The following is a 26,009-nucleotide window of genomic DNA, read 5'->3' as shown; positions in this document are numbered from 1 at the left end:
TGAATGTGGTGCTGCCCTGATGAAGCCAGGTGGCTCCTGCTTCATTCAGTCATTTTGGAGAGGGATGAATTGCTAAATAAGCCAAAGTGACTTCAGTCCAGAGTTGAGCAGTTTCATCTGCGCTTATTCCTACCAAGCCTCTCCTGCATTGGAGCAGGCCTCTCCACAAGCTGAACACTTTGTGCAATAATTTTAGGATTGACTCTATGCCTTTGGGTATGAATAAGTTGCAGGAGTCAGGAGTGTGGTGGAAGACTCTCCATTGTCAGCAATACTCAAGGAACTTGATACTTCTCAGAATGAGTCTAGATTAGAGTGGTGCTGGAAAAGCACAGCGGTCAGGCAGCATCTGAGGAGGAGCCTTTCAGTCCTGATGAAGGGCTTTTGCCCGATACATTGATTATCCTGCTCCTCGGATGCTGCCTGACCGGCTGTGCTTTTCCAGCAGCACTCTAATCTAGACTCTGATTTCCAGCATCTGCAGTCTTCACTTTTGCATTCTCAGAATGAAATAGTCCACTTGAGCTGTAACCCATCCATCACATTTAACATTCATTCCCTCCACCACCAGCATGCAGTGACATTATATACAACATATGCTGCAGCAATTCACCAAGGTTTCTTCTGTCTGTCAGACCTGTGCTGTCCACCATCGAGGAAGAAAAGGGCAGCAGCACCACTCCACCAGCCCCACCAAGTCACTTACCAGCCTGCCTGGATCTATTATCACTGTTCCTTACTGCCATTAGGCTCAATTCCTGAAATACTCCAAACAACATTGCAAGAAGACATGGACATAGACCTGAGCACTTCAAGAGGGCTGCTAACTATCATTTGTCCAAGTGATTTAAGGACTGGCAATACAGGTTAAAATTGGAAATAAACAAAAAATAAAGAATACCAGCTATTTGATAAAATGAATAATGGTGGCCAATCTAATTTGAACTGATCTGGGCATGTCAGCAAACATTTCTCATTTCTGCAACCAGCTCCTGGGGATTGATCGAGCAGAAGTAACAAACAGGATTGAGTGGTGCACATGATCTATTTGGACTTCAGTAAGGCATTCGACAGGTTCATCTTGGTAGATTGGTTACCAAGGTTAGATCACATGGAATACAGGGAGACCTAGCCATTTGGATACAGAACCGGCTCAAAGGTAGAAGACAGAGGGTGGTGGTGGAGGGTTGCTTTTCAAGCTGGCAGAGTGAGTTCAGCAGTGTGCCACAAAGATCGGTGCTGGGTCCACTGCTTTTCATCATTTATATAAAGGAATTTGATGTGAAAGCAGGAGGTATGGTTAGTAAGTTTGCAGATGACACCAAAATTGGAGTGTAGAGTCATAAAGTCATAGAGATGTACAGCATGGAAACAGACCCTTCAGTCCAACCCGTCCATGCCGACAAGATATCCCATCCCAATCTAGTCCCACCTGCCAGCACCCAGCCCATATCCCTCCAAACCCTTCCTATTCATATACCCATCCAAATGCCTCTTAAATGTTGCAATTGTACCAGCCTCCACCACATCCTCTGGCAGCTCATTTCATGCACGTACCATCCTCTGCATGAAAACGTTGTCCCTTGGGTCTGTTTTATATCTTTCCCCTCTCACCCTAAACCTATGCCCTCTAGTTTTGGACTCCCTGAGCCCAGGGAAAAAACTTTGCCTATTTACCCTATCCATGCCCCTCATAATTTTGTAAACCTCTATACGGTCACCTCTCAGCCTCCGACGCTCCAGGGAAAACAGCCCAAGCCTGTTCAGCCTCTCCCTATAGCTCAAATTCTCCAAGCCTGGCAACATCCTTGTAAATCTTTTCTGAACCCTTTCAAGTTTCACAACATCTTTCTGATAGGAAGGAGGCCAGAATTACACGCAATATTCCAACAGTGGCCTAACCAATGTCCTGTGCAGCCGCAACATGACCTCCCAACTCCTGTACTCAATATTCTGACCAATAAAGGAAAGCATACCAAACGCCTTCTTCACTATCCTATCAACCTGCGACTCCACTTTCAAGGAGCTATGAACCTGCACTCCAAGGTCTCTTTGTTCAGCAACACTCCCTAGGACCTTACCATTAAGTGTATAAGTCCTGCTAAGATTTGTTTTCCCAAAATGCAGCACCTTGCATTTATCTGAATTAAACTCCATCTGCTACTTCTCAGCCCATTGGCCCATCTGACCAAGATCCTGTTGTAATCTGAGGTAACCCTCTTCGCTGCCCACTACACCTCCAATTTTGGTGTCATCTGCAAACTTACTAATTGTACCTCTTATGCTCGCATCCAAATCATTTATGTAAATGACAAAAAATAGAGGACCCAGCACCGATCCTTGTGGCACTCCACTGGTCACAGGCCTCCAGTCTGAAAAACAACCCTCCACCACCACCTTCTGTTTTCTACCTTTAAGTCAGTTCTGTATCCAAATGGCTAGTTATCCCTTTATTCTGTGAGATCGAACCTTGCTAACCAGTCTCCCATGGGGAACCTTGTCGAATACCTTACTGAAGTCCATATTTATCACATCTACCGCTCTGCCCTCATCAATCCTCTTTGTTACTTCTTCAAAAAACTCAATCAAATTTGTGAGACATGATTTCCCACGCACAAAGCCGTGTTGACTATCCCTAATCAGTCCTTGTCTTTCCAAATACATGTGCATCCAGTCCCTCAGGATTCCCTCCAACAACTTGCCCACCATCGAGGTCAGGCTCACACGTCTATAGTTCCCTGGCTTGTCCTTACCACCCTTCTTAAACAGTGGCACCACGTTAGCCAACCTCCAGTCTTCCGGTACCTCACCTGTGACTATTGATGATACAAATATCTCAGCAAGAGGCCCAGCAATCACTTCTCTAGCTTCCCACAAAGTTCTAGTGTATACCTGATCAGGTCCTGGGGATTTATCCACCTTTACCCATCTCAAGACATCCAGCACTTCCTCCTCTGTAATCTGGACATTTTGCAAGGTGTCACCATCTATTTCCCTACAGTCTATATCTTCCATATTCTTTTCCACAGTAAATACTGATACAAAATATTAATTTAGTATCTCCCCAATTTCTGCGGCTCCACACAAAGGCCGCCTTGCTGATCTTTGAGGGGCCCTATTCTGTCCCTGGTTACCCTTTTGTCCTTAATGTATTTGTAAAAACTCTTTGAATTCTCCTTAATTCTATTTACCAAAGCTATCTCATGTCCCCTTTTTGCCCTCCTGATTTCCCTCTTAAGTATACTCCTACTTCCTTTATCCTCTTCTAAGGATTCACTCGATCTATCCTATATCGACCTTACATATGATTCCTTCTTTTTCTTAACCAAACCCTCAATTTCATTAGTCATCTAGCATTCCCTATACCTACCAGCCTACCCTTTCACCTTGACAGGAATATACTTTCTTTGGATTCTTGTTATCTCATTTCTGAAGGCTTTCCATTTTCCAGCCATCCGTTTACCTGTGAACATCTGCCCCCAATCAGTTTTTGAAAGTTCTTGCCTAATACCGTCAAAATTGGCCTTTCTCCAATTTAGAACTTCAACTTTTCAATCTGGTCTATCCTTTTCCATCACTATTGTATGGTTTATATCATATGATTCACAGATTTCATAAACGTCAAGATTTTATTACTCTGGATAACTAGATCACTAAGTCACTACCAGGCTTCTCAATGTACAGGGTTATACCTCTTGTATCTATATAGCTATTTTACTCATATTGTGCTATGATTTAAATAGCCAGATCACGTACATAGCCATCACTATTTTAAAACAAATAGAATTATGGTCGCTGGCCCCAAAGTGCTCCCCCACTGACACCTCAGTCACCTGCCCTGCCTTATTTCCCAAGAGTAGGTCAAGTTTGCACCTTCTCTAGTAGGTACACCCACATACTGAATCAGAAAATTGTCTTGTATGCACTTAAGAAATTCCTCTCCATCTAAACCTTTAACACTATGGCAGTCCCAGTCGATGTTTGGAAAGTTAAATCCCCTACCATAACTACCCTATTATTCTTACAGATAGCTGAGATCTCCTTACAAGTTTGTTTCTCAAAATCCCTCTGACTATTAGGGTGTCTATAATACAATCCCAATAAGGTGATCATCCCTTTCTTATTTCTCAGTTCCACCCAAATAACTTCCCTGGATGTATTTCCAGGAATATCCTCCCTCAGCACAGCTGTAATGCTATCCCTTATCAAAAATGCCACTCCCTCTCCTTTCTTGCCACCCTTTCTATCCTTCCTGTAGCATTTGTATCCTGGAACATAAAGTTGTCAGTCCTGCCCATCCCTGAGCCATGTTTCTATAATTGCTATGATATCCCAGTCCAATGTTCCTAACCATGCGCTGAGTTCATCTGCCTTCCCTGTTAGGCCCCTTACATTGAAATAAATGCAGTTTAATTTATTAGTCCTACCTTGTCCCTGCCTGCCCTGAATGTTTGACTCTCTTCTGTTCTCAACTGTACCAGTCTCAGATTGATCTCTTTCAAAGTTTGTGAGAAGATTTGTAGCTCGGGTGCTCGTTGTTGTGGTTCTGTTCGCCGAGCTGGGAATTTGTGTTGCAAACGTTTCGGCCCCTGTCTAGGTGACATCCTCAGTGCTTGGGAGCCTCCTGTGAAGCGCTTCACAAATTCCCAGCTTGGCGAGCAGAACCACAACATTGATCTCTTTCCTCACTACCCCCCCCCCCAACCTTACTAGTTTAAATTCTCCCAAGCAGTTCTAGCAAATTTCCCTGCCAGTATATTAGTCCCCTTCCAATTTAGGTGCAATCCGTCCTTCTTGTACAGGTCACTTCTACCCCAAAAGAGATTCCAATGATCCAAAAATGTGAATCCTTCTCCCACACACCACCTCCTCAGCCATGCATTCATCTGCTCTATCATCCTATTCCTGCCCTCACTAGCTCGTAGCACTGGGAGTAATCCAGATGTTACTACCCTAGAGAACCTCCTTTTTAAATTTCTGCCTAACTCTCTGCAGTCTCCTTCAGAATCTCAACCTTTTCCCTTCCTATATCGTTGGTTCCAATGTGGACAATGACCTCTTGCAGGTCCCTCTCCCCCGTGAGAACATTCTGCACCCTTTCTGAGACATCCGTGTTCCTGGCACAAGGGAAACAACACACCATTCTGCTTTTTCTCTGCTGGCACAGAAACGTCTGTCCGTACCTCAGACTACAGAATCCCCTAACACAATTGATCTCTTGGAAGCTGACGTACCCCTCGTTGCGTTAGAGCCAGTCTCAATACCAGAAACTTGGCTGTCCGTGCTATGTTCCCCTGAGAATCCATCACCCCTTACATTTTCCAAAACAGCATACCTGTTTGAAATGGGTATATCCACAAAAGACTCCTGCCCTAGGTGCCTACCTATCTTACCCTTCCTGGAGTTAACCCATCTATCTGACTGTATCTGAGACTTTCCCCCCTTCTTATGATTGCCATCCATCACATATTGCTGCTGTTGTAACTTCCTCATCGCTTCTAACTGTCTCTCCAACTGATCCATTTGATCTGATGAGATTCACATCCAACAGTATTTATGGCAAATATAATCCGCAGTAACCCTTAAACTCTCTTTAAACTCCCACATCTGACAAGAAGTCCATAGCATTGCAAAGGCCAATTTTGCTCCTTCACAATCTACAGACCCAGAAAATAACACCGTCTTATTCCTCTACAAAACACTGCCCCAGGTTAAATTAATAGTTATGGCTTATATTTTAAGTTTAATCAAGAGACTTATCTCCAAAAACATATAATCAAGAAAGAACCCATTGTACTCACTACTGCAGCCTTTCTATTGGACAGGCTTAAAACAATGATTAACATATCTGATTCTGTGTTGTGAACTTCATCCAAACAGTTTCCAAAGAAGGTTACCTCCGAGTACAATGGGATTTTGATCAGATGGGCCAATGGGCTGAGGAGTGGCAGTTGGAGTTTATTTTGGGAAAGGTGAGGTACTGCATTATGAAAAGGCAAATCAGGGCAGGACTTATACACTTAATGGTAAGGGCTGGGGAGTGTTGTTAAACAAAGAGACTTTGGAGTGCAGGTTCATAGTTTCTTGAAATTAGAGTCACAGGTAAATAGAATAGTGAAGAAAGTGTTTGCTATGCTTGTCTTTATTGATGAGTACATTGAATAAATGAGTTGGGAGGTTATGTTGTGGCTGTACAGGTCATTGGTTAGGCCTTAGAGTCATAGTGATGTACAGCATGGAAACAGACCCTTTGGTCCAACTCGTGCATGCTAACCAGATATCCCAACTTAATCCAATCCCGTTTGCCAGCATTTGGCCCACATCCCTCTAAACCCTTTTATTCATCTATCCATCAAAATGGCTTTTATATCTTTCCCCTCTCATCCTAAACCTATGTCCTCTAGTTCTGGATTTCCCCACCCCAGGGAAAAGACCTCATCTATTTATCCTATCCATGCCCCTCATGATTTTATAAACCTCTATAAGGTCACCCCTCAGCCTCTGATGTTCCAAGGAAAACAGCCCCAGCTTATTCAACCTCTCCCTATTACTCATATCCTCCAACCCTGGCAATATGTCATAACTCTTTTCTGAACGCTTTCAAGTTTCACAACATCCTTCCTTTCGGAGGGGAGATCAAAATTGCACACAATATTTCAAAAGTGGCCGAACCAATGTCCCCTATAGTCGCAACATGACCTCCCAACTCCTATACTCAATGATCTGAACATTAAAGGAAAGCATACCAAATGCCTTCTTCACTATCCTATCCATCTGTGACTCCACTTTCAAGGAACTGTGAATCTGCACTCCAAGATCTCTTAGAGCAACACTCACCAAGACCTTACCATTAAGTGTATAAGTACTGCTCTGATTTGCATTTCCAAAATGCAGCACCTCACACTTATGTAAATTAAATTCCACCTGCCACTCCTCGGCCCATTGGCCCATCTGATCAAGATCTTGTTGTACTCAGAGGTAACCTTCTTCGCTGTCCACTACACCTCCAATTTTGGTGTTATCTACAAACTTACTAAGCAAATCTCCTATGTTCTCTTCCAAATCGTTTATAGAAATGATGAAAAGTAGTGGACCCAGCATCGATCCTTGTGGTACACCACTGGTCACAGGTCTCCTGTTTGAAAAGCAACTGTGCACCACCACCCTCCCTTCGAGCCAGTTCTGTATCCAAATAGCTAGTTCTCCCTGTATTCTATGTGATCTAATCTTGCTAACCAGTCTCCCATAAGGAACCTTGTCAAACCCCTGACTGAAGTCCATATGGATTGCATCCACCATTTTGTCTTTACGAATCCTCTTCGTTATTTCTTCAAAAAATTCAATCAAATTAGTGAGACACTTTCCCACACACAAAGCCATGCTGACTATCCCAAATCAGTCCTTGCCTTTCCAAATACATATAAATCCTATCCCTCAGGATCCCCTCCAACAACTTATTCATCACTGATGTGCAATTCTGGTCTCCCAGATATAGGAAGGATGTTGTAAAACTTGAAAGGGTTCAGAAAAGATTTACAAAGATGTTGCCAGGGTTGGAGGGTTCGAGGGTCAATTGACAAAATATTTTCCCCAGGCTGAGGGAGTCCAAAACAAGATGGTATAGGTTTAAGCTGAGAGGGGAAAGATTTAAAATGGTCCTAAGGGGCAACTTATTAATGCAGAAGGTGGTCCACGTATGGAATGAGCTGCCAGAGGAGGATGGTACAATTGCAGCATTTAAAAGGCATCTAGATGGGTATTTGAATAGAAAGGGTTTAGAGGGATTTGGGCCAAATGCTGGCAAATGGGACTCGATTAGTTCATCTGGTCCACATGGATGAGTTGGACCAAAGAGTCTGTTTCCGAGCTGTACATCCCTATGACTCTATGAGTGAAATAGATCACCAGTTCCACCAAGGCACTAGCAGTTTCTCTCTAATGGGAAGGGGCAGAAACCAACATTCCTAAATCTCACTTCTCATGAAATAGGCACTGCTAAGTCATAAATCTTGCTGCTCTAACATTGTCAAGCTGCCAGATTTGGGATTGTGAAGAAAACCTTCTTTGCATTAAATGCACTTTGCCATAAAAAGATGCTGTTGCCATGAAACAGCTGCACAGCGTCTGACATTCTGCAAACATCTGTACAGTGTGGAACACCCTCTAAACAGCTGCCGATTGCCTGACATCCACAAAACATCTGCACAGTATGCAACATCTTCTAAACAGCTGTATAGCATCTGACATTCTCTAAACGTCTGCATCATCTACGAAACAGCTTCTCAGTGCCTGACACCCTCTAAAACGCTGTCCAGTCTCTGACACCCCCAAACAGCTGCACATTGCCTGACACCCCCTAAACAGCTGTTCAGTCTCTGTCACCCCCTAAAGAGCAGCACAGTCTCTGACATCCTCTAAGCAGTTGAACTGTATCTGACACCCACTAAACAGCTGCACTGCGCCTGACATCCTCGAAACACCTGCAAAATGCCTGACATCTTCTAAACATCTGTACAACATCTGACATCCCCTATACAGCTCCACAGTGCCTGACATCCTCTAAAGAGCCGCACAACATCTGACAGCCACTGAAGAGCTGTATAACGTCTGACATCCTCTTAACAGCATCACACAATCTTGCTGACAAGCAGCAAAACCGGTCTGTGACAGACTGCATGTTGGGAGCTGGAACATGTGAAAACATTATGCATACAGATCTTTGGACTGACTGTGCAGGACCTGGACAAATTGAAGCCTGATTCTGCAATGCTCCTGTCACATAAATGTTCAGATCAGTAAACTCACCTCACATACTTTTAATATAAAATTATACAATCCTTTTGTAAGTGGACATGCAGAGAGCTATTTGTTGCCTCTAAAAGTTAGTTTGTGCCCACTAGTTTTGGTCGTTACTTTTTTGTTTAAAACTTTTAAATTCAATGCCAGTAGCATTCAGACTATGTTTGTACGAGGCTGTGTGAGTTCTGGGCCAAATGGTCTGTTGTGGAAAAGAAATGTTAAATACTGTTTCTGCCTGCAGGGATTGTACACAGCTGGAGTGTTGTTTTATTAAGGACAGGTCTATAGCATTCTGCAGGCATTTCCATTCTGAGAGAGAGAAAAAAAGTGCCTGAGCATGTGGTCAAGTGTTAAAGACAGATCTCAGTATTTCTCAAAAGCACACTTCTTTCTGGGTTGGAAGCTTCAGTGATTACCCCCCACTCTGTTTCCAAATTGCATAAACCCCCCCACAGGACCAGTAAGCTATTATTTATACAGTGCAGAATATTAGTTCCACATGTCAGCGGTACAGAATAAGCCGTTATAGCTGATCACCACTCAGCATTCTGCTGCTGATAATGGAAATTAACATTTTGGTGCTTTTTGTTGGTTTGAAAATCTGTATTATCTTTAGAAATCAAAATCAATCTGAGTATGAACAGTCAGGGCCTGCATGGTTTGGATAAACAGAATTATTTTTACAAATGTGCTACTATCAATATTTAACTAACAAAAGACCAATAATGAACTTCACGTCATTTATCCTCTGCAAAATATACAGTAGAAATTATAATAAACAATACTGATGCAGTTTTAATGCACTGGGCATATTCCACAATCTTTCTCCAAACTTCAGAACCAATTAATTAGTTCTCTTTAAACATGACGGTAATGTGAACGACAAATCAAAACTAAATTCAACAAAACAGTTCACACTCTTGTGGACACAATTTCTCAATGTCTGAATAAATGACTACTGTTTTATACTAGCTGTATCACAATAACAGACTAAACAAAGCTAATACAACAAAATTAGGAAAATCTAAAAGAAGAAAAATTAAGAATTCATCAGCCCATTTTCACTTCTACAAATCTGTGCTTACTTTAGACTTGGATCAACAAATGTGAAAGAAAGTATTTACTTTAAAACTAAGCACTTATCCATTACATTCATCAAAACCTACTTATGTGATGTTGATACGTAAACTATTCAGTGAGCTGCAAGTACAACTGGACCAATTAATACTATATTTACTTATGGCAACAAATAATGATTACTTTTTTCAATAAATTGGGTAATCTAATTTGCCGTGCTACTGGGCACTTACTCCAAAAAACTCGTGATATAATCTCTGCTGCACGTAGACCAAGAGAATGGATTGGTGTTGGCAGTAATGTGAGCTGCCATAAGCTTTGCTGCTTCATGACCTTTTGTCCCACAGGAGTTTCCTATTCCATCATGATTCATACCGAAACTGTCAAGAAAGAAGTGCTGCATTAGCTCAATGTGTAACCAGACAACTATCTATCATGCCACCTACTAACATTCAAACCACTGAATATCTTGACACATAACATCAGTCTGAGTGTCGGGAGCCTTTCAACATGCCTTATGTGTTTAGCGATATGAATCCTCGTGATTATACATGTTGGTGCATATTTATTCTCAAAATATCTTCTATGCCAGTCTTCATTCATAATAAAACACTCAGCAGAGACTATGTTTGACAGTGTTTCTGGGATTTTTTTTTAACACCTGCACAACTTCATATGGTTTGAGCATATGGTCTGAGATACATACATAATGGATAGCATAAAAATGGCTCATTCTAAGAATAAGAAAAACAAGGGTAAAGTATATATTGCTAATATACATGTCTGTCATTTTTAAGATTGAAAAATAAATTATGCAACTGCTACGTTGACGGAGTGAAACAAAGGTCCATTAGACAAATCCCTGAAATGGCAGGATTTTCTTATGAGAAGAGTTTGAGAAAACTGGGGCTGAATTCTCCAGAGTTTCAAAAAATAAGAGGTGATCTCATTAAAACTTCCAAATTCTTACAGCGCAGTCAGTGGGGATGTAGCTAAGATATGGTTGGTGAGTTTAAAACCAAGGGATATTAGCTCAGAATAGAGGTAGGCCATTTCAGACCAAGATCTGGAGGCATTTCATAGGTAGGGAATGTTTGGAATTCTTTACCCCAGAGAGTTGTTGAAGTTCAATCCTTGAGCATGTTCAAGATAGAAAGTGATAGATTTCTGGAGACTAATGAAATCAATTTCTTTTTATCCTTATTGTACCTCATAATGGCGCCAGATTGTGGTGGCAAAACACTTTTCAATGTTTCTTCAAGAAATATATGACAATAAATAAATCATTCATTCACTCATTAAGGGGCATGGAGATAGCATGGGAAAATTACATTGAGGAGAGAATCAGCCATGATTTAATTGAACAGTAGTATAGATTCAATGGACTGGCTAAATGGTCTACTTTTCCTCTTATGTTCCTATGTTACTGCCTCCTACACAACTAAGAATTTCCAGTACAGCACTCTCTATGTAACTGAGGCACTTGAAAGAAAACTGTTCATAGAGACAAATGTAAAACATTAGAAATTAGTATAATTATACTTGTTTTCAGACAAGAAGCGGCACATTGTGTACAAAATCAGCATCAGACAGCCTGTACCAATCAGCTAAATACCTAGGGCTCATTCTTCAAGGTGACCGCATACATCAGTGGTTAGGTTACTCTAATATGTAAATGAGAGGCTGATATGTTTAGGAGTACATCTTGAAATTAATTCATGGTGGAGGAAATATACAATGATCCCGCTCTGCTCAATTTATTCAAAGTTTTGAATATATAATTAGATTACTTTACTTTACTTTAGATTAGATTAGATTAGATTTAGATTAGATTAGATTAGATTAGATTACTTTACAGTGTGGAAACAGGCCCTTCGGCCCAACAAGTCCACACCGACCCGCCGAAGCGCAAACCACCCATACCCCTACATTTACCCCTTACCTAACACTACGGACAATTTAACATGGCCAATTCACCTAACCCGCACATCTTTGGACTGTGGGAGGAAACCGGAGCACCTGGAGGAAACCCACGCAGACACGGGGAGAATGTGCAAACTCCACACAGTCAGTCGCCTGAGGCGGGAATAATGCTTCCTTTGGATAGTAGGACTAGAAGTGCTTCCACAATTGTCTTTGTAACTGGTTCCTCAGTCCCAGATGCATTCTTGGGACATTTCTGAAGGGCGTTGCTAGTGAGGCAGGAGGCTCATTATGGATCACACCAGCTGTCTGTGGAGTCATGATAGGTTCCACTAACAGCCCTCAAATATCTAGATTAATTCTGAACAGCAAGTTCTGGCAATAAGATTTTCAGTTCAGGCATGCATTTTCCCAATGGGCCAGACAAACATTAGCCCAATTCATGAACATTAATCCACATTTATCATAAAATAAAAAAGTTTCCTAATCCTGTCGCAGTGTTATAGCTAAAGCTTCACAGTACGTGATCTGGCTATTTAAATCATAGCACAATGTGAGTAAAATAGCTATATAGATACTTGACAAGAGGTATAACCCTGTACATTGAGAAACTTGGTAGTGACTTAGTGATCGAGTTATCCAGAGTGATAAAATCTTGACTTTAATGAAATCTGTGAATCATATGATATAAATCATACAATAGTGATGGAAAAGGATAGACCAGATCGAAAAGTTGAAGTTCTAAATTGGAGAAAGGCCAATTTTGATGGTATTAGGCAAGAACTTTCAAAAGCTGATTGGAGGCAGATGTTCGCAGGTAAAGGAACGGCTGGAGAATGGGAAGCCTTCAGAAATGGGATAACGAGAGTCCAGAGAAAGTATATTCCTGTCAGGGTGAAAGGAAAAGCTGGTAGGTATAGGAATGCTGGATGACTAAAGAAATTGAGGGTTTGGTTATGAAAAAGAAGGAATCATATGTAAGGTCTAAACAGGATAGATCGAGTGAATCCTTAGAAGAGTATAAAGGCATTAGGAGTATACTTAAGAGGGAAATCAGGTGGGCAAAAAGGGGACATGAGATAGCTTTGGCAAATAGAGTTAGGGAGAATCCAAAGGGTTTTTACAAATACATTAAGGACAAAAGGGTAACCAGGGACAAAATAGGGCCCCTCAAAGATCAGCAAGGCGGCCTTTGTGTAGAGCCGCAGAAAATGAGGGAGATACTAAATGAGTATTTTGCATCTGCATTTACTGTGGAAAAGGGTATGAAAGATATAGAAAGTAGTGAAATAGATGGTGACACCTTGCAAAATGTCCAGATTACAGAGGAGGAAGTGCTGGATTTCTTGAAACGGGTAAAGGTGGATAAATCCCCAGGACCTGATCAGGTGTACCCGAGAACTCTGTGGGAAGCTAGAGAAATGATTGCCGGGCCTCTTGCTGTGATGTTTGTATCATTGTAGTCACAGGTGAGGTGCCAGAAGACTGGAGTTTGGCTAATGTGGTGCCACTGTTTAAGAAGGATGGCAAGGACACGTCAGGGAACTATAGACCAGTGAGCCTGACATCGGTGGTGGGCATGTCGTTGGAGGGAATCCTGAGGGACTGGATGCACATGTTTTTGGAAAGACAAGGACTGATTAGAGATGGTCAACACGGCTTTGTGCGTGGGAAATCATGTCTCACAAATTTGACTGAGTTTTTTGAAGAAGTAACAAAGAGGATTGTTGAGGGCAGAGCGGTAGATGTGATCAATATGGACTTCAGTAAGGTATTCAACAAGGTTCCCCATGGGACTCTGGTTAGCAAAGTTCGATCTCACAGAATAAAGGGATAACTAGACATTTGGATACAGAACTGGCTTAGAAGTAGAAGACAGATGGTGGTGGTGGAGGGTTGTTTTTCAGACTGGAGGCCTGTGACCAGTGGAGTGCCACAAGAATCATTGCTGGGTCCTCTACCTTTTGTCATTTACATAATGATTTGGATGTGAGATAAGAGGTACAGTTAGTAAGTTTGCAGATGACACCAAAATTGGAGGTGTAGTGGACAGCGAAGAGGGTTACCTCAGATTACAACAGGATCTTGACCAAATGGGCCAATGGGCTGTGAAGTGGCAGATGGAGTTTAATTCAGATAAATGTGAGGTGCTGCATTTTGGGAAAACAAATCTTAGCAGGACTTATACACTTAATGGTAAGGCCCTAGGGAGTGTTGCTGAACAAAGAGACCTTGGAGTGCAGGTTCATAGCTCCTTGAAAGTGCAGTCGCAGGTAGATAGGATAGTGAAGAAGGCATTTGGTATGCTTTCTTTTATTGGTCAGAGTATTGAGTACAGGAGTTGAGAGGTCATGTTGCAGCTGTACAGGCCACTGTTGGAATATTGCGTGTAATTCTGGTCTCCTTCCTATCAGAAAGATGTTGTGAAACTTGAAAGGGTTCAGAAAAGATTTACAAGGATGCTGCCAGTGTTGGAGGATTTGAGCTATAGGGAGAGAGTGAACAGGCTGGGGCTGTATTCCCTGGAGGGTCGGAGGCTGAGGGGTGACCTTATAGAGGTTTACAAAATTATGAGGGGCATGGATAGGATAAATAGATAAATTATTTTCCCTGGGGTGGGGGAGTCCAGAACTAGAGAGCATAGGTTTATGGTGAGAGGGGAAAGATATCAAAGGGACTTAAGGGGCAACATTTTCACGCAGAAGGTGGTACGTTTATGGAATGAGCTGCTAGAGGAAGTGGTGGAGGCTGGTACAATTGTAACATTTAAAAGGATTTGGATGGGTATATGAACAGGAAGGGTTTGGAGGGATATGGGCCGGGTGCTGGCAGGTGGGACTAGATTGGGTTGGGATATCTGGTTGGCATGGATGGGTTGGACCGAAGGGTCTGTTTCCATGCTGTACATCTCTATGACTCTATGACTGAATTAGATTGATTTCGCTTCTGCTCTCGGTCTGGAATTTACTGCAATAATTACATTGTTTTCAAGCTACAAATTAGACCATGGAGTTCTTGATCCTCAACTCGCAAATGCATGCTAACATTGGCTGCATAATGTGCTTACCTATATTGTAGTCAGTGTCCAAACTGCATCCAAGTTAGTCATAGAGCTGTATAGCCTATGGTCCATCTCATCCATGCCAACCAGATATCCTAAATTAATCTCATCCAGATTTGGTCCAAATCCTTCTAAACTCTTCCCATTCATATAACCATCCAGATATCTTTTAAATATTGTAATCGTACCAGCCTCCACCACCTCCTCTGGCAGCTTATTCCACACAACCTCTGTGTGAAAGAAATGCCCTTTAGATCCCTTTTAAATCTTTCCCCTTTCATGTTAAACCTATGCCCTCTAGTTTTTAGATTCACCCTATCCATGGCCCTCATGATTTTATTAATCTCTATAAGGTCACCCCTCAGCCTCCGATGCTCCAGGGAAAACTGCCCCAGCCTATTCAGCCTCTCGCTGTAGCTCAAAACCTCTAACCCTGGTAACATCCTTGTAGATATTTTCTGAACCCTTTCAAGTTTCTCAACATCTTTCCCATAGCATGCAGACCAGAATTGAACGCAGTATTCCAAAAGTGACCTAACCAATGTACAGCCACAACATGACCTCCCAACGCCTATACTCACTACACTGACCAATAAAAGAAAGGTGATAGGGATCATGTCCCTTTTTATGAATTCAGGCAAGCAGTCATTTCAAATATTTATTCAAATTTTCCCCTAACCACATGCAGTTAATACTTAAAATACTATGTACTAACTATGTATTCATAATAATTATTTCACTGCTTAGAATACCTGTAACATCTGGGTGACATGGTGGCTCAGTGGTTAGCACTGCTGCCTCACAGTACCAGGGACCTGGGTTTGATTCCAGCTTCAGGTGACTTTGCAGAGTTTGAACATTCTCCCCTGTGTCTACATGGGTTTGCTCTGGTTTCCTCCCACAATCCAAAGATGTGCAGATTAGGTGGATTGGTCATTTTAAATTGCCCATAGTGTTCAGGGATGTGTAGGTAAGGTGCATTAGTCAAGGGTAAATGTAGAGGAAGGGGTCTGGATAGGTTACTCTTCAGAGGGTCAGTATGGACTTGTTGGGATAAATGGCCTGTTTCTACACTGTAAGGATTCTATGAATACTATTGGCAGATTTTCATTAAAGATACTTAGATAATAAAAATCTGGAATTCAAAGTCTAATGATGACAATCATTGTCAAATGTCAGAAAAACCTAAGTGATTCACTGATGTCCTTTAGGGAAGGATACTACCATCCTTATCTGGTCTGACCAACAACAATGTGGTTGACTCTTGATTGCCCTCTGCACAATTAGGGATGGATAGTCAAGATGGTGGCAAAGTAGGACACTTCAACTGGGGCTCCTCTGCTCCTTGTATCTATTTTCCATATTCCTCTTCTTTTCCCCTTTCTCCCCTCCTGGTGTTCACTCATGAGGTAGAGTGAGCTGGAGGCATAGAGCATAGCAGACTGGAGGCCCAAGCGGAGTGGGAACGGCCATGGGCTGGAGGGGCAAGAGGAATGGGGTCGGCCATGGGCTGGAGGCCCAAGCGGAGTGGGAACGGCCATGGGTTGGAGGCCTGAGCAATGTGAGGATGGTTGTTGAACTGGGGACCAGTGTGAGTGGTCAGCAGCTCGTGTGCCCGGGCAGACCACATGTGGAAGCCCCCTGCACTGACCTACTGAAAGTCTGCAGTGCCTACCTTCTTAACTTTATTCTCATTTTTCTAAGTTATACTATGAACAATGTCAGTAATGTAACTTTGCTTTCCTTTTTTTCCCTTTATTTCTGTATTTTGTGTATAAGATTTATTCCTAGGTACTTTGTATCTACGACAGCACCATATGGGGTGACATTGTAAACTTTTCACTGTACTCCTGTACTTCTGTACTTGAGTATACATAAAGATTATTCTAACTGATTCTGACAGTACATGCTGGCCTGGCCAGCACTGTCCTCATCTCATGAATTTCTTTTTTAAAAATTCAATCTGTGGATTCAATCGTTTATTCTCATTTTTGTCCATTAACCTTACGAAGTAAAATGGCAAACGACAGTAAGAGAAATGACTCTACATACATAATAAAAGTGGGTCAGTGGTTAGCACTGCTGCCTCACAGCACTAGGGTCCCAGGTTCAATGCCAGCCTCGGGTGACTGTCTGTGTGGAGTTTGCACATTCTCCCTGTGTCTGCGTGGGCTTGCTCCGGGTGCTCCAGTTTCCTCCCACAGTCCAAAGATGTGCAGGTCAAGTGAATTGGCCATACTAAATTGTCCATAGTGTTAGGTGCATCAGTCAGAGGGAAAGGGGTCTGGATGGGTTGCTCTTCGGAAGGTCAGTGTGGACTTGTTGGGCTGAAGGGCCTGTTTCCACATTGTAGGGAATCTAATCTAATCTAAATAAAAATACAAACCTCAATAGGAACCAACTCTGACAGTGGAATCTTGTTAGAGATACAAAATGCTGTATTTTGTTATATAGAATTCAAGAACACAAATGCAGATGTTTCTCCAATTCTCACCTATAATTATTTAAGTGCAACCATGAGGACTTTCACAAAACAAATTCGTAAACCTATGTCCATATAACAAATTCGTAAACCTATGTCCACAAGATGAGCTAAAAACTTACTGTTGTTACAGTGTGACATTTTAATGTTATAAAGCATTTTTTCTTTTCTCATTCACAGGATGAAAGTGTCACTAGCTAGGCAGCATTAATTACCGATCACTAATTGCCCAGAAGGCAGCTTAAGAGTCAACCACATTGCTGTGGGTCTGGAGTCACACGTAGGTCAGACCAAGTAAGGATGGCAGTTTCCTTCCAAGCGGACATAAGTGAATTAGATGGGATACTTACTGAATTCAAATTACACCATCTGCTGTGATGGGATTTGAACCCCACTCTCAGAATATTATCTGGGTTAACAATCCAATGACAATACCACCTTCCTCACAAAAAAAAATCAATTTGCCTTGTAAAACTTAAAAGTTAACTAGAACTTCACCATTTGGCTGACACTGAGAGCTGTAAATAACTTTATAAAATTTAGCCCTTCCATAGATATGGGCGATGTATTGAGTGATTGTTTAGAGCTCATACACACGCCGATGCTTCATTGCAACTCAGCAGCAACATTGTTTAACATATGAGTGACATTCTCAGACTGACTAATGCTGTTCTGGAATCCACCAGAATCATTGTGTCATGGTCTAAATGTCAACAGCAATTTAACTAGGTTTAATTCAGCAAAATGGATTCGGGGGTTGGCAGTGGAGGCATGGACAGAGCTCTTACCAGCTTTCAGCAAAGTGACATAAAAAATCCTAAGAAATTATGGGACACACAATTGATGCCACATCATTCATACCATAAGGACCCAAATATTTCCAGTAAAGTTCAGTCATTATTTAGTTCCATATGAATCCCGTTCAATTTCTTTTCGCTGTTGCTTCCAGTTTTTTAAAATTTGTTCATGGGATGTAGCATTGCTGGCTGGCTAGCATTATTGCCTGTCCCATGTTGCACTTCAAAGCCTTGGGATTCTCCTTAATGCTGTTTGCTAACAACTTTTCATGACCCCTTTTAGCCCCTCAAATTCCTTGTTTAAGCTCTTTCCTACTTTCCTTATATACTTCGTGGTAGTGAGTTCTCTTCTTGAACTTGTATGTAGACCCACAATACCATTAGAAGAGAATTCCAGGATTTTTGACCCAGCAACAGTGAAGCAACAGTGATATATTTCCAAGTCAGGATGGCATGTGGCTTGGAGGGGATCTTGCAGGTGGTGGTGTTCCCATGTATCTGCTGCCCAGATCCTTCTAGATGGAAATGGTTGTAGGTTTGAAAGGTGCTCTCTAAGGATCTTTGCTAAATTTCCATGTTCTTCCTTGTTTAAAAGGGGACGTGGCAGAACTCCTATCATCTTAATACATAACATAAATTCAGAAGGGCCAATTAAACCATGGACAATGTAAATAAAGCTTAGGGATGAATTTCCCCAAAACTAGGCTAAGTGCCAATTCTGGGGCATTTCATGCAAAGTTGCATTCCATGAGGTCTGGTGAGTTTTCTCATGCAGGTCTCTACTGCTTTTTAATTACTCATTCCATCCTCATTGGTCCTGCTCTCATGCAGTCTTGTGGTTAGCAGGATCAGGAGTGCTCACTGTGGCTGTGATTTTATGGTATCCATGTCACTGGCATCAATTTAAACACCAGCATGGCACCATTTTGAATGCAGCAAGCTAGGGTCTGCAGCACAACTCCAAACAACATGACTGAGAAATGCAAGCTGGCACCTGCTTAGCAGGTGGAACCTGGAGATCTTGGTTGAGAGGAGGCTGTCCTCTTTACCCAAGATTGCCAGAGGAGACCACGATCCAGTCACTGCCAACCTGGTCCAAAGTAGCTGTCTGGGTCAGTGCAGAATCCATTGTCCAGAGAAACACGATGCAATGCAACAAGAAGATTAATGACCTTCCACATTCTGCAAGGCTAAATGAAACCATTTTATCTCTGCTATGTCATATGTACTCAAACTCTGCTACTGCACCCACCTCCAACCAGATTCATGATCTACCACACTACAATCACATACAGCATCTTCCCTCAATGGTTCTCACGCACCCTATCCTTCCAAACTATCAACCCTGCCCTCTGCATGTGACGGACACCTCATAAAGTGTTGAGATTGAGAACAGACCAGTCACCTGACTAATGACGGTTCACCTTGACTGGACTACAGACTACTGCTTTTAAACTATTTGGTTAAAGTATATTCAGTGTGCTTGCCATATATGATACTGCTACATTCTGAAGGTGTGACATTTACATGGCACAGTGCTAGACTCCATCTTGTCTGTCCCTTTGATTGTTCAATGCTGGTGAGCATGTCAAGCTGCCTGGCTTTCTGACTGTGTCGAAAGGTAAGGCAAGGCAGAGATGCTCTGAACGTCAGATAAGCACAGAATGGGTGAGCATTAAGAAAGCAAGCTAACAGTCCTCAGATGCATTCTGTTTTGGTGCATGGCATGGATGCCTGTCCCTGTGTGCAAAGCATCCTGGCAACAGAATTACTGTAAGGCAACTATAACTCCAAGATGCAGTATTGAAGAGGTGAACTATATCAACGGTTCTTCCAAGATGTGCAATGATGATAGGGCGAGGCTGGTACCTTGCCAACATCAGCTTCCTTGGATAGAGGGTACAGACGGTAGCTGCCCAAGCAGTGTGCCCCAAGGTATTCGGGAATACTTGCCAACATGGAGCCCCAGAGAAGATGCTGGCAAGTTGCAGCTGCCAGGTAACAGCTTTGACTTTTATATCAGGATTTGGTGCCATTTAGTTTCTCACTGGTTGCATGGGAGAACAACAATTTGTATGTAATACAAAACAAGATTAGGTGACAATCAGATAATAATATATGCAAATAGGACCTTGCTATTTTCGAGCAAGATTCTCTGCCAGCCACTAAAACTTTGAGAGAAAAGTCTGATTGCTTCTCTCAGTGTTGAGAATCTCACATTTCACTCATTTTTCTCCAAACTTTTGAGCTATCGCCCACAATGTTCAAATGCTGGGTAAATTCCGCCCTTACTTTCTAATGACAACACAGAAACACACATAGGATTCTGATCATCTCTGGGATCGAGAATATACTCAGGAGGCATCGAGGACATGAGCCTCACAAGAGGGGATCAGATTAGCAATTGTAATTCCATAGGGTTTGATTCTCAATTCAGACAAACAAGCTTAAATCATTATCTTGAATGTCACTCTAACTCAGGCCTCTCCCAGGTCTGAGGAAGTGAGGACTGCAGATGCTGGAGCTGAGAGCTGAAGAGTATGGTGCTGGAAAAGCACAGCTGGTCAGGCAGCATCTGAGGAGCAAGAGAGTTGGTGTTTCAGGATGAAGAACTTATGGTTGAGACGTCAACTCTCCTGCGCCTCAGATGCTGCCTGACTGGCTGCACTTTTCCAGCACCACACTCTTCGACTCTCCCAGGACTGAGTCTATCTCTGTAAGAACATGAGATAGCATGACTGAGGAAAGAATTTTAGGGCATCTGAGCACCTCACTTCCACAGATCTAAACACAAAAGGAAATGACTGTGGACATTGGAAATCTGAAATAAAAGCAGTATGTTCTGGATACAATCAGTAAGATGAACAGCATCTATGAAGACAGAAACAAAATTATGACCTTGCATCAAAATTGGAAGAAGTTAGAGGTCTAGCAGTTTGTAAGCCAGCACAGAGCCAAGGATTATGCCTGACCTGCTTAGTGTTTCCAGAATTTTCTGTTCCACCCTAGCACAAAGCTTTCTCTTTGTTCTTTCCTCCCACCCCATTCTCAGGCTCAAAGATGTTGCCTGATCTGTTGAATGTTTGCAGATTCTCTATTTTTATCCCACAGATCTTCTTTATTTAATATTATGCCATGGATTCAACCCAATTCAATGCTTGTGATAAGTTCCTGCAAAATTTGTTAGGTAATAATCGTAATTAATGTATTAAACATCTAAGTTCCTAACAAAAGTTAATCAAGTCTTATTAAATGTAAGCGGCTTAGCAGACATCCAAAGCTCTGGAAAAAATAACTTAAAATCATCTGGGAAAGGGAGGAAAAACTGGCAGCCCACTCTTGTATGCCTCCTCCTGGTGACTCAACCAAGGCGTGGCAAGACGGGAGGGTGGAAAACTGTGCAGGAGGACTGGAACCTTTGCCACATGGTTTAACATCAGTTTACAGTGCTGAGTCAACGAGGAGTCTTGAGACTTCTGTGGGGTGAACAGGCTTCTAACCAATGGAGCAGACCATGGGAACCAAACTACTAAAATAAGTGAAGTAAAATAAAATTAAGCATAGGAAAGTAAATTGTAATGATGTCAGAATCACATTAAAGAATTGAAATGACAGTTAAAGTACAAATGAACATTTCTGGACTGTCTGTTTGGCTATGTGCATGTGAACATGTGTTCAAAAGAATTTTTGTGAAGATTTAGTGCTTTAGATATGATCAGGAAGAAATTTATTTGTATGAATGAAATAAAGACCAATGGAAAAGATAATGTCCTACTCTAATCATACTCTTGAACAACATGCAACTTGATATTGGGTCAGATTATTTTCTAGGCTTTTGTGATGCATTAAGAGTTTTCTGTAGAGGGTGAATGAATGAGATTTTAGTTAGGCCACATTTGGAATATTGTATGCAGTTCTGGTTGCTAGACTATAGGAAGGAAATAGATGCCTTGGAGAGGATGCAAAAGAGGTTTGCCAGGCTGTTGCCTGGTTTGTGCATAGAATCCCTACAGTGTGGACACAGGCCATTAGGCCCAACAAGTCCACACCAACCGTCCAAAGAGTAACCCACCCAGACACATTCCCCTACTCTACATTTATCCCTGACTGATACATCTAACCCATACATGGCTGAATACTAAGGACAAGTTAGCATGGCTAATTCATCTAACCTGCACATTGTTGAATTGTGGGAGGAAACCAGAGCACCCAAAGGAAATCCATGCAGACACAGGGAGAATGTGCACACTCCATACAGACAGTCACCCAAGACTGGAATTGAACCCAGGTCCCTGGTGCCATGAGGCAGCAGTGCTAACCACTGAGCCACTGAATCACTGTACCACTCCCACGTATGTTAGCAGTAAAGAGAGCTTGGATTGCTAGAGAGTTGGAGGCTGAGGGGTGACATAATATAAGTGTATAACATTATGAGACACATGGAGTCTTTTTCCCAGGGTGGAAATGTCAAATACTAGGGGACGTAGATTTAAGGTGAGAGGGGAAATACTTAAAGGAGCTGTGTGAGGAAAGGTTTCTACACTGAAGGTGATAGGTGCCTGGAACACACTGCCACGGGAGGTGGTCAAAGCAGATACAATAGCAAAGTTTAAGAACTAATTAGACAGACAAATGACAAGGCAGGAAATACAGGGACATGTACCATGTGCAGACAGATGGGATTAGGTTTGATTGGCATTACGGTTGACACCGACATGGTAGGCTGAATGGCCTCTTTCTGAGTTATTACTTTTCTATGATTCCTTGGTGCTATTTGTATGAAACCTGAAGGATTTGTACTTCTAACCAGTTCCACAGTATTGTGTCCTTACTGGGTGAGGTAAGTGGGCTAACATTAATTTTATTAACGTGGACAAGCAATTTGTGGTGGATCGGCAGGCACCAACAGTACATCCAAATAATATGTATCAGATCCACTTATGATCTGGATTCAGGCCAACCAGCTTCTGTGTATAATGTCCATTTCAGGCTTGTAAATCAACTTAGAATGATTGCTGACTGTCCTACTGCATGTAAGTTATTTCATTTCTGTGAAGATATGATATTGATTTTTGGGCATTGTACAATTCTAAAACTGCAGGTGATGAAGGCTCAATAATTGTCACTATATTTTAGTGGCAATTTCAAAACACTGTTGAGTCTGGAGATTCCTGACTCTGCTACAGGTCTGTCCAATCACAGTACCCTGAACATCATCACCTGGGAAGCAGAAAGCAACAGACACACACAATTCCCTTACACATTGGCAATCAAAAGGCAGTGAGTCAGAATGGAATAATGTATAGTCAGATAAAAAATCTGGAGTTTTGCTCAAGTACTGTGGGTGTCAGGAAAATGTTTTGCACAACGATTCCCTTGGAGATTAGTATGCGGGGTAAAGTCAGTAAGAGGACACATTGTACATAATCTGTGCCAGGGAAGAATTTGATAGGACGGGTGACATTTTATTATTCCATTTTTAATGTTCATATTCTGCTCTCTGTCTTTCTCGAAGGATTCTTGGCTGAAGAGGAACACTTGGCTGTTTAAATCTCAACCAGGTTTTACACCACAACACTTCACAGAACCTGGGAGCAGAATGTAAATTGCAGCAACCCTTGTCATCTCTCACAGTCAGCTAGGAGTAATAATTTATGTGGATGTTTAGAATACCCACTTCAGTTCCCAAGGGATTCGATCCAGTTGTTTTAGAAGCTGTGTAGCCCCCTACTCCTCAACACTCACACCTCTCTACACACAGATGGCCATTCATGTCAATCCTTGTTCCCTATCCAGCAATATCCATACATTTCCTTGGCTACTCATCCTAACACATATAATGGAGGCAAGGGAGGAAATGTCAGGGTCCTGGCAGAAATTGTCAAATCCTCTCTGGCCATTGGCAAGGTGCCAGAAGACTGGAAAGCTGTTAACGTTGACCCATACAATCATACACTGTAGAAACAGGTCCTATGGCCCATCATGTCTATGCTGACCAACAAATACCAAACTATACTAGTGTGCTTCCAATAAAACCTGTTGGACTATAACCTGGTGTTGTGTGATTTTTAACTTTGTACACCCCAGTCCAACACCGGCATCTCCAAATCATGTATACGAATCTCATTTACCTGCACTTAGTTCATACTTAGCTCGGCCCAAACATTTTAAGTGCTCATCCAGATGCTTCTTAAATATTGCCAGGATATCTGCCTCCACCACCCTCTCAGGCAGCATGTTCCACATATCCACCACACTTTGCATAAAAACATTTTTTTCAGATGTTAAACCACTTACTATTCATTTAAACATATTCCCTCTGGTCATAGGCACGTCTGCCATGTGGATGAGATTCTCACAATCTACTCGGTGCCTGTCTGCCATAATTTTGTACACCTCAATGAGAGCCCCCCTCAGTCTCCTCTGCTCCATGGAAAACAAACCCAGCCTATCCAGCCTTCATAACTGAGACTATTCATCCCAGGCAACATCCTGGTGAATCTCCCCACCTGTTTGAACTGCATACCATATTCCATCTGATGCCCAACCAATGTTTCATAAAACTGCAACAAGACTTCTTTGCTCCTATATTCTATACTACAGCTAGGATGGCAAGCAGCCTGCTTGCCTTCTTCACCATCTCGTCTATCTGCTTATACCTTCAGGAATCTATGGACTTGTACACAAAAATCCATTTGTCTCTCAGTACTTCCCAGGGACTTACCATTCATTGTGTATATTCTTCCCTTGTTAGACTTCCCAAAATATATCATTTCACATTTGTCAGGATTAAATTCCATCTGCCATTGCTCTACCCAATTTACCAGCTGACCAATATGACGCTGTTGCCTGAGACCATTCTCCTCACTATCAAGAGCCCAATCATTTTTTTATGTCATCTGCAAACTTACCAATAATACTTTCTACAATCTCATTAGTAAAAAATGAAAAAAGGAATAGACCAATCAAATACTGTGTCGAAGAGTGTGGTGCTGGAAAAGTACAGCTGGTCAGGCAGCATCCAAGGAGCAGGAGAATCAACGTTTCAAGCATATGCTCTTCAATGTTTCAAGCATAATTGATGAAGAGCTTATGCTTGGAACCTTGATTCTCCTGCTCCTCTGATGCTGCCTGACCGGCTGTGCTTTTCCATCACCACACTCTTTGACTCTGATTTCCGGCATCTGCAGCGCTCACTTTCTCCCAATCAAACACCAGCCACTCAGTCTAACCTCAATGTGGGGAGGTTGTTAGAAGCTATCTGAGGGACAGAATATATCTGCATTTGGAGAGACATGATTCATCATGGATAGTTAATGTAGAGTTGTTCAGGACAGGTTGTGTTTGACAAATTTGGTCAATTTTTTGAGTGTTGATGAGGGTAATGCATTTTTTTAGATTAGATTAGATTACTTACAGTCTGGAAACAGGCCCTTCAGCCCAACTAGTCCACACCAACCCTCCGAAGAGCAACCCACCCAGACCCATTCCCCTACATTTACCCCTTCACCTAACATGAGGGGCAATTTAGCTTGGCCAATTCACCTAACCTGCACATTTTTGGAATGTGGGAAACCCACACAGACATGGGGAGAACGTGAAAACTCCACACAGACAGTTGCCTGAAGCAGGAACTGAACCCGGGTCTCTGGTGCTGTGAGGCAGCAGTGCTATCCACTGTGCCACTGTGCCGCCCACATGGACTTTAGCAAAGCTTTTAATTAGGTCCCTCATGGCATACTGGTCAAGAAAGTAAGAGCTATGGTATCCAAGGTAAAGTAGCATATTGGATCCAAAATTGGATGACAGGCAGGAAGCACGGGCTGATGGTACAGGCATGTTTCTGTGACTAGATGTATGTTCTGTTTGC

At 42.2% G+C, this 26,009-nt stretch overlaps 1 protein-coding gene across 2 annotated transcripts in view; it reads right to left on the bottom strand.

Moving 5' to 3' along the window:
• adamts6 (ADAM metallopeptidase with thrombospondin type 1 motif, 6) overlaps positions 1–26,009 on the bottom strand; it is a 300,876-nt gene that overhangs the window by 140,399 nt on the left and 134,468 nt on the right. For both annotated transcript variants that reach the window (XR_015757565.1, XM_087988638.1), the window contains exon 10: positions 10,110–10,256. Coding sequence is in view for 1 of the 2 variants with exons in the window: in XM_087988638.1 (XP_087844764.1) it covers positions 10,110–10,256 (147 nt within the window). In the remaining variant the exon portion in view is untranslated. The remainder of the gene's footprint in view (positions 1–10,109; positions 10,257–26,009) is intronic.

Source organism: Chiloscyllium plagiosum, unplaced genomic scaffold (genome assembly GCF_037043375.1).
Source record: "Chiloscyllium plagiosum isolate Xiang-an unplaced genomic scaffold, Cpla_swu_hap1 HiC_scaffold_1, whole genome shotgun sequence".
NCBI classification, from domain to species: domain Eukaryota; kingdom Metazoa; phylum Chordata; class Chondrichthyes; order Orectolobiformes; family Hemiscylliidae; genus Chiloscyllium; species Chiloscyllium plagiosum.
Note: the sequence above shows the minus strand (reverse complement) of the source record. Positions and strands in the feature narration are given on the sequence as shown.